The following is a 13,613-nucleotide window of genomic DNA, read 5'->3' on the forward strand; positions in this document are numbered from 1 at the left end:
CTGTTATTTCGATGTCAGCTGACTGAGGGGATCAGCTGATCGAATATATATAAGAGATGTACCGACTATAATAAAGCCAGTATGTTACAGCAGTTCAAGCGTGTTAGACCTTATTCCTTATTCTCTTTTTTGACATTTTGCTTTGCCAATACTTGACTGGTGCCGAAACCCGGTAACTTTAGATACTGGAGTAATATTTGCTTTAAAGGAGAATTTTTTATCATAGTTTTCTCAGCTTTCAAATTTTGTTTTTGTTTTTCTATTCTCTCATTTTTTTTTTTTAAATAATGGCTGCCAACGGTATTGTCAGACGGTCATGAACCTGGAAGCTTTAAATCAAAATGGGGTTCAGAACCCACCTCCCATGGAGGTGACTCCTCCACCCCTGGAGCTTGCCCTACTACCGGAAGTTTCTCTAGCGGGAGCCCACGCAACAACACTTAAGTGGGTAAAAGTACACACAGCAACACAGCTAGAGAGGTAGAGGCCCGTATGGAAGGCAGTTCCAACACCATCATGTGCCGAGAAGCATTGCAAAAGCTCTGTGATGGAGAGAGAAAACTCAAGATTCAGAAATGCCAATGTAAATTGATCACCCTGGGTGGCCCTTGTGAAGTAGAGGGGGAAGTGAAGATAGGGTGGGGATTTTGTAGGGAAAACTTGCAGGTACATATTGTAGGAAGTATGCCTAGAGAATATAAAGTAATTGTGGGATGTGACCTACTAGGGAAGGTGGGAGCTTGGGTTAGGAATAGCAGGAGAAAATGGAAGGTTAAGTTGGGAGGAAAAATCTACAAATGTCATTTTCAGCGGAAGAACACGGGCGCTCGGGTCGGAGCAATCAATCAAGCCGAGGACTGGACAAAGCCTTAGTAGGGAATATGAAGATATCTTTTTCAAAGAAGGAAACAAGCTCGGGATGACCGGGAGAACAGTCCATGAGATTATACTAAAACAAGACAAAGTGACATACGTCAAAGAGAGGAGATACCCGCAGGCGCTACGTCATCACATCCGAGAAGAGCTTCAAAGTTTAAAACGCCAGGGAATAATTATTGATAGCACTTCCCCATACAATAGTCTGTTGTGGGCAGTGGAGAAGAAGAGCGCGCCTGGTGAATCTACTAAAAGTACAGGGTGGTGATTGATTACTGGAAGCTGAATGAGAATACCGTTGACGAAAAGTATCCGATCCCCAAATTTGAAGAAATTTTGGACAGGCTGAGCGGGGTAACGGTATTCAGCACATTGGACTTGAAGGCCATATGTCATCAAATCAAAATGCACCCTAAGGATCAACATAAGATGGCATACACATTCGAGAGAGGACACTACGAATTTACAAGAATGTCGTTTGGACTGAAAAATGCTCCCATAACCTTTCAGTGCCTGATGGATGAGTTTTTGAAGGTAATTGACGAATCTGTATGTCAGATTTATATGGGCGATCTCCTAGTGTTCAGTAACAGCGAAGAAGAACACTTGCAGCATTTACACAGCGTATTCCAAAGAATTAGGAAATCCGGAATGAAGTTATCTGGAGAGAAATCATCGCTTGGACAGGAACAAATTAATTTTTTGGGCCACACGGTTTCCAGGGAAGGAGTTAAACCTGATGCGAATAAAGTTGCATCTATACGGAAGATGGCGGTTCCTAGGGATGTGATGGGAGTTCAGAGGTTGCTGGGAACTTTGAATTATTATCATAGATTTGTGCCAGAAATGGCTGAGTACCTCGTCCCACTCAACAACCTTCTCAAAAAAGGGAGAAAGGTGATCATCATACTGATGGTCGAAGGCAATATAAGGCGGTGCTTGGAGAAGCTGCAACAAGAGCCGGTTCTTGCATTCCTGGACTTCAATCGCCAATTTAATATCACTACGGACGCGAGTGAGTACGCGCTGGGAGCAGTGTTGTCTCAAGAGAGTGAAGGAGGAGATCGCCGAGTTGCATACGCCAGTAGGCGCCTGACAGAGACGGAGACCAGATACAGTGCACTGGAACGAGAGCTCTTGGGAATGGTGTGAGCTGATGACCACTTTAGGCTCTATGTGTTCAGAAGAAAGTTTAAAGTACACACTGACCATAGGCCCCTGCAATGGGTGGGAAAGTTGAAGGAGTCTTTGGCCAGGATTACACATTGGAAAGAGTTATTGGGACAGTACAATATGGAAATCACATATAAGCCTGGAAAAGAAAATGTGGTAGCTGATTGGTTATCTCGAGCAATAACAGTATATGCAGTAGAAGAAGAGGTCGGGGAACCGTCCGGGCAATTCCTGCGGCAGTGGACACAGGGACAGGAGGAAGAACAGAATGTGGTGGAGGAAGATGATAGGGAAGAATCTTCGTCTAACGAGAGCTCAGAGGAAGGAAGACCAATAGATATGGAGGAACTTGAGGACATCATTAACAAAATGAGGCGGCAGATTATATGGAAGACAAGAATCACTGGATTAGTCAAAGTTGAGTGTAACAAGTATGGGAGGAGCAATATCACGACGATTTGGTCGCAGCCAGGCGTGAAAAACAACCAGATCTGTAAAATGCTGAATAATTCTTCCAAGGCTGGAGAAAAGTGTCACTTGTACGTTGGGAATGAAACCATTTGGGAGAAGATCAAGCGGCTATGGCATGATGAATACATAGGAATGGACAGGACATTCGCCCGATGCAAGCTGATGGTGGAAACCCTTCAGGAAGACGAACGCCAGAGAGAGGTGACTAGCATATCATCAGGGCAAAACAAATCACCTAGGAATCTTGGGGACCCTGCAAGCATTGAAGAGAAGGTACTTTTGGTGGGGGATGAAGAAGACGATCACTAAAGTTTTAGGAAACTGCGAAGTTTGTCTACGCACAAAGTATGACAGACATCCACCAAAAGGCAGACAAGAGGAGACACCTACCGCAGATTCATAGATCCATGGAGAGGATTTAAATGGATCACCATAATTGATCTCTTCAGTAAGGTGGCGATGGCGCACCAGGTGCAGGAAAAGTCGTCGGAAGCAGTGCTGGCAGCTCTCTGAATGTGGTTTCAATTTCACGGAGTTCCGGAGCGCATCTGATCAGATTCTGGAAGAGAATTTGACAATGCCGTGATTCGAACAGAAATGAAGGACCTTGATGTAATATGGCATCTCAACAACCCAGGGCACCCCAAGAGTAGAGGAGGAATAGAGCGGCTTCACGGCACGTTGAGTGACCAGCTTCGACTATATCAGGTTGACCAGGGACTGGAACTGGACGTGGCAATGCCTAAGGCGATTGTGGCATACAATCATTCCATACATACAGTTACAGGGTTTTCACCATTTGAGATCCTCTTTGGGCTTCGAGGACACAGGCGGGACTATAAGAGCACGGCAGCAGACGGAGAGGAAATACACAACAACCATGTTGCTCGAAGTAAGTTATGGGAAAAGGCCTGGGGAAGAATGGAAAAGGAAAAATCCAGGAGGGTAACTCGGGAGAATTTAAAGATAGGATGGGAGCAATCAAAATCGGGACGATTGTATATAGAAAGTTGGGGTCTAACAGGGGTAAAGAGATACAGCGATACGAAGGTCCATTCAGGGTGATAATTATAAGGGAACACAATATTGTAACAATAAAAAGTATTAGAGAACCCAAAAAGAGAAGAACTGTCCATATTGAAGAATTAAAACTTCTGGCAATGACAATATAAAAATTGAAGTGTTCCCATACTAGATTAGATTACAGAAAATTTACTTATTTATTCTATTTAGTGTTTGTTTTTTTGTTTTAAGGTTGTTCATTTACTGTATGATATTTTTTTAAAATTTTATTCTTAGGTTTAAATTATGTATGTAGCGTTTATTTAAGGGAACTTGTGAGCTTTTTCAATGATATGTATATAGTTTTTTCTTTTTTATTGTAAATAGTTTTTCTTTATTGTTATTGTTATATAGTATTATTTTACGAGGATCGTTTGTAAACTGGTGGGGGGAGTTACGGTATGAGTCAGCTGTTATTTCGATGTCAGCTGACTGAGGGGATCAGCTGATCGAATGTATATAAGAGATGTACCGAATACAATAAAGCCAGTATGTTACAGCAGTTCAAGTGTGTTAGTTAGATCTTTTTCCTTATTCTCTATTTTGACATTTTGTTTTTGCCAATACTTAACATACACATATACATACATACGTACGTTTCGTATATGTTGCGGCAAACTACTTATGGTTAGCCATGTAGCCATTTTGTTTTCTATTAAATAATTAATAAAATAAAATTTTCATTGAAATTATTTTTATTATTTCATATTAGGCAATTATGCATTACTTAGTGATTATGGGTTTATAAAAATGACCTAGAATGTCTGGTATGATACAATTGTCAATTTTTACTTATTCTATTAATAAAAATTGATATGTATTTCAGGTTTGGCATTTGATGATTGGGATTTAGATTTCTACTATTGTCTGTTCAAAAATAAATTGAAACGAAATCCAACTAGTGTTGAATGTTTTGATCTAGCCCAATCCAATAGTGAGCATAGCCGACACTGGTTTTTTAAGGTATTTAAAATTATCTCCATCTTTACTCTTCCTATTGAATGTTCACTTATTATTAAACTTTTATTTAACATCAAACTGATTATTTTCTGTTCAAGTTCATTCATTACAGTTTATTCTACTAGTTATCTTTATGTTGGTTCTGCTTCACTTGATTAATTTCAAGTCACATATTTGTATAATTTTAAACCTATTGATGTCTGTATGAGTGAATTATTACATATACTCGTATTTGTATGCATGTTGTATTTAGATATATGCTTACATATAGAAAAAATCATAAAATATAATCCTTGTGTAATCTTTCAATTACATGGGGAATATTTTAGATGATCTTTTAACTTTCAATCAATAGTAGCTGTTTATAACCACATAGAGTTATTTACTTTTACAAGTGATCTTAGTAATTTTTAAATCAATTCATGCAATGTCACTTCATTATTGCAAATAAGGCTTAACATTACAAATGTAGTTTGATAAAGTTCATTCATTGGTATTAAAATAAGTTAAATTGCACCAATAGTTTGTTGAGTCGATTGATTTTTTTTTTTTTGTACATTTATTTCAGGGAGAAATGGTGATAAATGGTGAGACTCAGTCTAAATCTTTGATAGATATGATTATAGAAACCCAAAGATTTTCAAATCCCAATAATATCATAAAATTTTCTGATAATAGTAGGTAAGTTTATTAAATTTGTATTACTAATTTTTCAATAAGGATGTATAGTAATGTTTTTTTATAAGTTTATATACAAAATGTTCAAGACTTGATTGACATTTTTTTTTTTCTCGAGTTTAGAGAATTTCAAAATTAAACTGGTAGGTATTAATTATGGTTAATGAAATTTATTTTGGTCCTCAAGTCGACTTTATCACTTCTACCACTTCTTATCCAGGGTCCTTAGTTCTGAAATTTTCAATAGAAAGATGTAATTTCAATAAAGAATTCTTTTTTGCGAGATGTACCCAAATGGCGCGAATAATCTAATTAATATAAAGAATACATTTTTTTGATTATGGTAAAGGTGTAATGGTATAGTCATTTTTTTAATCTTATTTTTAATTATTTTTGAAATATTTTGGATTAGAAAATAAACTATAATATTACAAATACAAATTACAACCTAAAAATGAAGAGATGCTATTGTGACCATAGTAGAGATTGTGTGGAATCTAAGTACAAAGGTTAGATCTTCAGAAGAAATATGAATAAAAAAGAATTATGCAGCATCAAAAATTGAGTATGGAAATCTCTCAAGATAAAACATCCTTGTAGTATACCTTGATCACAAATTTCTTATCATATGCCAATCACCGAATGTATACGTCGGAATCTGTGCGTTTCTTACTTCAGGTATCCTGAGTGTATGTTGAATTTTTTATTGGTGTGGAACAAGACGCGGTTGAAATTGTGAGACCTTTCTGTCAATAAACATGCATATATTTTCTTTAAATTCAAGTGTCAATCCCTGGAGGGGCAATTAGGGTTAGAGTGTTAGCTTTAATTATTTATTTCTGATAATATGATACCAGAATAAATTTGGGTGGTTTCATGGCTAATAGAACAGTGGCTTATCTGTGTGTAGCGTATTTGCCACCGCAGTTACGTCTTCTTCACTCCCCTTGCCCAGGTTCAGCTGTGGGCGAAAATGGTGAAGACCATGTATCTTCACCAGGTGCCAGCATGTCCTCAACTCTGGCGTCATAGTAGGGGCAGTCCAGGTTCTATCTTGCATGCCACGATAGAGAATTAAGATGGCATCGCAGTGGCGGGGTCTTCCGGTGTCCACGACAAGGGGGGCATCAGAAAATGAGCCCCCGACCACGGCATTATACAAATTCGAAAATAGAACCGAAAATATCGGAAACTTAAATCCGACACCGAAATTTTACGGATTTTGCATAGATGGTGACTTTTATCAATATTATTGATTTTGTATATTTAATATCATCCTATCATGTTTATAAGCTTCAAGTTTTCTTGCACATTTTGTGTTAGTGAATTTTGATCATAATAATAATAAAGACTTAGCGAACCTGAAGGTTCTGCATTGTTACCTCCAATCGTTCTCTACATACATCTGCCCACTGACACCCTTCCAAACCCAAATCTACCAAATTATTCTTAATGCAATCCTCCATCTACATTTAGGTCTATCCTCAGATGTTTATCCGTTGGTTCCTTAATTATATTTTAGGGATCAGTTTGTTACTAAGTCCCATCACTTTACATTGAGGCACTACACACAAGGCATTATGTAACACTTTATTTTCAAAAACCTTAAAGCTCTGTTCCTCCCTTAGTGTAATAAGCCAAGTTTCACATCCATACAGAACAGTGGGAAGGATAATAGTTTTATAAATTCTAACTTTTAAGTTTTTAGACAGAAGGTGCTAACTAAGCAATTTCGAGATTGAAAAATAACAAGCATTTCCTGCTTTTGATCTCGCTTTCACTTTCTCATCCATTTCATATTTTCTAGTTAAAACCTAAATACCTGAACCTATCTACTTGTTCAAGTGTATTTCTTCCTATATCTATATCACCAAAATTGTTCCCGTTTCTACTGTTAACCATATATTTTGTTTTATCCGTATTCATTTAGAGATCTAGTTCCTTATTAGAGTTGATCAATGTAGTTTTATAGTTTCCTCATCCTTACCTAATGATGCCAAATCATCAGTATACCCAAGCACAGGTAATTTACCACCTAAAGTTAAACCCTTTTCGATAGATATCACATTTTTAACAATGTATTGTAGATTAAATAAGATAGGTGATACCAAATTACCTTGTTCTAAACTTGTCTTAACCTCGAATCTCTCATAATAATGATAACAAATTGATATCTTAAAAAACTTTTCATTCATGCACATCCGTACTTGATTTACTAACTTCTTTGGTATTCCCTTTCAAACAAAATATTATACAGCTTCTAGTGGTCAATAGAATCATAAGCTTTTTCGAAATAGTATATAAAGCTGATGAACTACCTGTTATGTTCCAACTTTTTCTGTAATATTTGACATAATGAAAATATTTGATCAATGGTTGAACAATTTCACCTATTGGTAATCTCCGATAATTTCTTCAGCATATTCCGTGATTCGACTAGTTAAGATTAAGGTAAATATTTTATAACATACAAGAAGGAATGAGATTCCTCAGTAGTTATTACAATCTGTCATCCTCTGCCTCTTTTTGAGAACTGGAATAAGTAGAGACTCCCTCCATTCTTGAGGCATTTCCTCAATTTCCCAAATCTTTTTAATCAAAAAGTAAATTTTAGAAACTCAAGTTTCATCACATGCCTTGATTAGTTCACTAGGAATATTGTCAGTTCCCAGTGCTTTATACGGTTTTAATTTTGCAATGGCTATTTTAACTTCCTCCTAACTCTTTCCTTTTATCCACGTTTCAGCACTTTGGTATTCAGTTGGAGGAGATTAAAGATTATTTCCTGTATTCAGAATACTGTCCAAGTGTTTCTTAAATGTATTCAATATATCTACCGGATTAGCTAAAATATTATTATTTTCATCTCTTATATCCATCACTACAGAGCCCCAAAATTTATGCAATCGGTTAATACCTTTCTCTTACGTTATTTTTGATTTTGTTATTTTCTGGCTCTATTTTTTATTTTTAAGATATTCTCTTTTATTTCTGAGGAATTTAGATGTCTCATTCTTCAAGGTCCAGAAGTAAGTAATATTGTTTTTGTTAGGATTATTGAGAGTTTTTAACTTGAAGACTTTTCTATGTTCTTTTCACATCCAAGGTTTGTTCCTTTTTACTTTTGCTTTTCCCGAGACATAAATCACCGATCTACTTAATATTATCTCTGATTCCTTCCCATTACTTTTCAATATCTTCCTCACCTAAAGGTTCCCTAATTGTTTTTTTTTAATTTATTTTATTTTATTTTATACATCAGCCTGGTATGGGCCTTACATGGTTGCTATAACCGTTATATTATGTATTTTTTTTTAACAGTTGATTATAAGGGGGGGGGGTATAGTCTCGTACAAAAGACACCCCTAACTATATACAATATTTTTATTAAAAGAAGAAAAAATAAAATAAAATATATAGATAAGAGTAATACTTCTTAATAAAAGATGAATGTAAAATTAATAACAGAAAATAATGATATTGGTACACTTAAATAAAACAAACAATTGACCTCTAATAGTGAAAAGAAACGAGTTAATTTGAAAAAGGGACGAGAGAAGAAAATAGAAAAAAAAAAAATAAATAAAAAATAATAATGAATAGATAAAATGAGTAATAATAAAAAGTAAAATTGAGGTAGTGTGACTATGAATTAATTTTATATTTATTAAAGTTTATAACAGAATGTCCTGCTGCATGCAGTCTGGGCTTCAGTCTTCGGGTTGAGGTTGGGTTTCCCAGGTTGTAGGTCATAGCTCCTTTAACTGTCAGTAACTGGGAGTGAAACTTCATGAACCGTTTTTTGATGTGATCCTCTATTGACTCCATATGTAATTCGTGATGCAATTGGCTATTTCTTATGAACCAAGGAGCATTAACTGCGATTCTTAGGACTTTATTTTGAAAAGATTGTAGGTTTTTTCTTTTCGTGAAGGATGCCGCTCCCCAGACTTCACAGCCATACATCAGCAGTGGCCTGAGAATTGTTTTAAATATAAGAACAGTTGTTTCTGGTTTTAGTTTGTAATTTCTGTTTAGTATAGGATATAGCAATGCTAACCATGCATAAGTTTGAGTTAGTTTGATGTTGATATGGTGATTCCAGGTAAGGCGGCGATCTAGGTGAATTCCCAGGTATCTTACTGTTTCACTGGCAGGATTTCATTTCACATTTTTACCTTTAAGGATTAAATCCGGTGGTTCTGATGGGCGTTGAAGTGTAAAAACTTTTGAGTTACATTTTTCAATGTTCAAGCTAATCATCCATTTAGTGAAATATTGTTCTAAATCATTAAGGTGACTTTGAAAAGTGTTTCTAGCTATTATTATGTCATCATGTTGAGAGAACACAGTTGTATCATCAGTGAACATAGCTATAGAGGTGTGTGTGGACTGAACGATGTCGTGAAGGTAGAAGTTGAACAAAATGGGAGAAAGGACTGAAACTTGTGGAGTACCGGCATGAAGCTAAGGGTTGAATTTTTGTTATTAATTCTGACTGAAAATGCTCTACCATTGAGGAATGAGCTCAGAATACTGTATAGGTATTTTGGAGTGCCTGCTTTCTTTAGTTTATATAGGAGACCTCTATGCCAGACCTTATCGAATGCAAAGGTTCCCTAAAGGAACCCTCATCTAATGGCTCTAAGGCTTCAAATCTACTTTTCATTCGAGCGTGGATTGATTTCGGATTAAAGGGATTTTTAGTTTCTCTTGATAGAAAATTTTAGGCTAGAAACTGTTTTCATTTGTCTTCTTTATATCAAGTTTTTGTCAAATTTTCATGATTATTAGATCATAATCTGACCCACATTCTGCCCATCGATAAGATCTCATGTTAATTATCCTATTAACGATGTCTAAGTATATTTTTGAATATCCTTATGTTTAAACGTAGTACTTTTGCTTATTAGATTTTTCAAGATGGCAAAGTTTATTAGTCTTATTTCATTATCGTTACTATATCCATACAAACTTTTTTTACCAATTATTGGATAATTTACTTCTTCTCTTTCAATCTTTGCGTTCACATCTCCTAATATTATTTTCATATAGTATTATGGTAATTTATTTTAAATTTTCTCCAATTTAACATACATTTTGCATTTAATCTTTTCATCACTCTTTGGTCAGAGAATGAATGTTTATAAGCACGATTTTAAACCATGATCATCCCACTCTCCTTACCTCCTAGAGCAGTCATCCCTTCTGAGGTCAAATATCAACTAAAGATGCTAACTTAAAAGTAAATCTCAAGGGTATGATCTTCTGACTCCTCAAATCCTTTGCCAACTTCCTCCCAAAGCTACAATATTCCTTACATATCTCTATAATTGTATCCTAAGAACAACCCACTTTCCTGTCCTTTGGAAACACTCCATTATAATTCTCTCTCCAAAACTAGGAAAACCTCCTAATAATCCTGCTTCCTATAGACCTATTAGCTTACTTCCAATCCTCTCAAAACATTTTGAAAAAATCCTCCTAAACCTACCTCTCAAATCGTTCCTTTTGAGTTAGCAGTGGTTCTGAGTACTCAAATATCTACCCCATCGAGGATTCATCTTAGACAAAAGACTCACCTGGAACCAACATACTAGACTTAAAAGACAAGAACTCTACAGACGATTCAGCCAACTATACCGACTGCTCAGCCGGACCTCTCATCTCTCACTAGAAAACAAACTTCTGATTTATAAGACTATACTCATACCTATCTAGACCTACGGACTTGAACTTTGGGGAACAGCTAAACAATCGAACATCAAATGTATCCAATCCTTAGAACCATAGTTGATGCTCCCTATTACGTTTCCAACTGAACACTGCCCCATGACCTTCCTATTCCTTTTGTCCTTGACCTCATACCTACCAAATTCTCAAAATTCCATATAAACCTTTCCAACCATCCTAATCCTTTGGTTCAAACCTCATCTAGTTCCACCCATCCCTATAATCCACCTAGAAGGTTGAAACGGCAGTGTCCAAGAGACTTATTATAAAATAAAATTGGACAGTTGGAGTTCTGGCAATGGTCAGATTCTCCACTCAAGTTGAGTTTTTGCGGCTTTAGCGTACTTGCTTACCCTGCACTGGCTCACTACCAGTGATGTGGCGAGGGCATGCGCTAGGATATTTTGAGTTCTCCTCTAACCCCTACTCGTGGGGGATAGAGTGGGCTCAGGGATCCTCAGGTCAATTGTGTAAATATTGTTTATAAGAATGTAAATGTAACCTGAGATGATATTATTTTTATTATTATTTTATTTTATTTATTTATTTTTTCATACACATAGTTTGATTATGTTCATTTTCTTTATCTTTCTGTTTGTATATATTTTAAGAGAGATTTTATTTATTTTTATGTGTTTTTTTAAAAATGTATTTATTTATTTTTATTTTATTTTATTTTAGTATGAATTTGATCATTCATCACTATTACCTATTGCCCACAACTGTGTGGCAGATTGTAATATCTATCAATAAATGAAAAGTATCATTTAAAAAAAAAATAATAATTTTCAAATTGGTTAAAACATATTTTAGGAACTCAGACTGTTTGTAATTGTACGTCTTTTCCTCCATTTTGTATTCTTCATTCTTGGAAAAAAATAAGGTGTTTTCCCAATCGGTTCAAAACTATCAGCTAACCACCAGGCTCTTGCATGGTACAGGATTTGGAATGGAAAACCCAACATACTACTTGTGCACCTGACTGTTTGCTGCAAGTTTTTAACACAGTTTCTTTCAAACATTTGTTGAGATATCATTTGGAATGGTGCTGATTCAAAATAATGATTTTTCTTTTTTCAAGATTTTTTTTTTTAAACTACCTGTATATAAGTGGTTTTTAATATGTTTTTATTTTATGTATTGTTTCAGTATTGTTTATTTGTTGTATTAAATCAAAAAAGCAAGCTAACTAATTTTATTCATTACCAGTCCAAAGTCCTTTGAATCGTGGCCATGTTGAACAGATTCAAATATTTTAAAAACTTTATTTAACTTCCCATCATAATTGTAGTTACAGTAAATTTAAGAAAAAATAGAAGTTAAGAATAAGTATTTAAGAAAATTATTCATAAAGGAAATCACAAGAAAAAACTCAAAACCATAGTGCTACAATCGATGTTGAGGACGATCGCCTAAAGAAGGGGAAGGAAGAAAGCATGGTTTTTGGATTCACTTTTATTTTAGGCACTGAGGGGTTGACGTATCCAGGTTGCAGGAAGTCCTGAACATCCTTGGTCTATCTCAGTGGGACATCAAGAAAAATGAGACATCGAAGGAACATCTAAGAAGAATAAGATACTGTTTTGTTTGGATCATAGGTGGATGAAGTATGTTGAAAAGAGTAAGAGAACCAATGCTTTGGTTAGTCAGTGTTTGTTTGTTGAAAGATTGTTTACACTCAGTGGTTGTTTGTTGAAATAGAAGATGTCAAAAATCATTCATCAAAGAAGATTATATAAATTGGTTAGTTTCGCTCTACCTAAAATTAAATACATTTGTAAAATAAATTAAGTGTTATTAGTAAAAGTGTCTGTTCTGATTGCCTAGAAACCTGCTCTGAGATTAAGAGCCTAAAATATTGTAAAATTAAAAAAAAATTCTATCTATTTTATATTAAAGCTTTTCATTTGAGCCTAAGTATGCTTTGTATTAGAGAATAAGTAAAAACTATTAAAAATTCCTTTTATTTTATTTTTAAAAAAATTGAATATTACTATATAAATATATTGTAATATTAAAAAAATATTTAAAATCAATAAAAAGGAAAATTAATAGTTTTTAGTTATTCTCATATCTAAAGTATTGATTTGAAGATGACAAAGTCAAATAAAAAGATTAAATATTAAATAAATATGAGAATTTTTATTTTATTATATATAATATTATAATCTTAATCTCAGGGCAGGTTTTTAGGCAATCAGAACACTTATCTTTAATAATATGTTGAGAACAACACTAAACAATTTATGCTCTTTTATGGTGATGGATGATTTTCGTTCAACAAACTAACACTGTCTTTAAACAAATCCCTGGTCCTCTAAAAGTTTTCACTCATCTCATTCACGGGTGTGTGTTGTTTAGTAATCCAAGCAAAGAGTCCCTTTTTCTTCTTGGATTACTCTTTGATGTCTTCTTTTTCCAAGATGTCTACCACTGAGAGTAATTAAGGGATTTTAAGACATTCTGCCTCTAGGCGATGTCATCTCCCGCCTAAGCAACAAATCATCAAAAACCAAGTTTTCTTCCTTCCCCTTCTCTCATTCCCCTTCAACATTGATTGTAGCACTACGGTTTTGAGTTTTTTTCTATGATTTCCTTTATGAATAATTTTCTTTAATACTTATTCTTAACTTATATTTTTTCTTAAATGTACTGTAATT

The 13,613-nt window shown here is 34.9% G+C and overlaps 1 protein-coding gene across 2 annotated transcripts in view; it reads left to right on the forward strand.

Moving 5' to 3' along the window:
* LOC106682043 (phosphoribosylformylglycinamidine synthase) overlaps positions 1-13,613 on the forward strand; it is a gene marked incomplete at its 3' end in the record, with an annotated part of 47,329 nt that overhangs the window by 10,822 nt on the left and 22,894 nt on the right. For both annotated transcript variants that reach the window (XM_014422676.3, XM_014422675.2), the window contains 2 exon segments: positions 4,409-4,545; positions 5,111-5,223. In XM_014422676.3, the coding sequence (XP_014278162.1) occupies positions 4,409-4,545; positions 5,111-5,223 (250 nt within the window).

The sequence above is a fragment of the Halyomorpha halys genome, unplaced genomic scaffold (genome assembly GCF_000696795.3).
Source record: "Halyomorpha halys isolate HHAL.00 unplaced genomic scaffold, Hhal_1.1 Scaffold385.1, whole genome shotgun sequence".
NCBI lineage: Eukaryota > Metazoa > Arthropoda > Insecta > Hemiptera > Pentatomidae > Halyomorpha > Halyomorpha halys.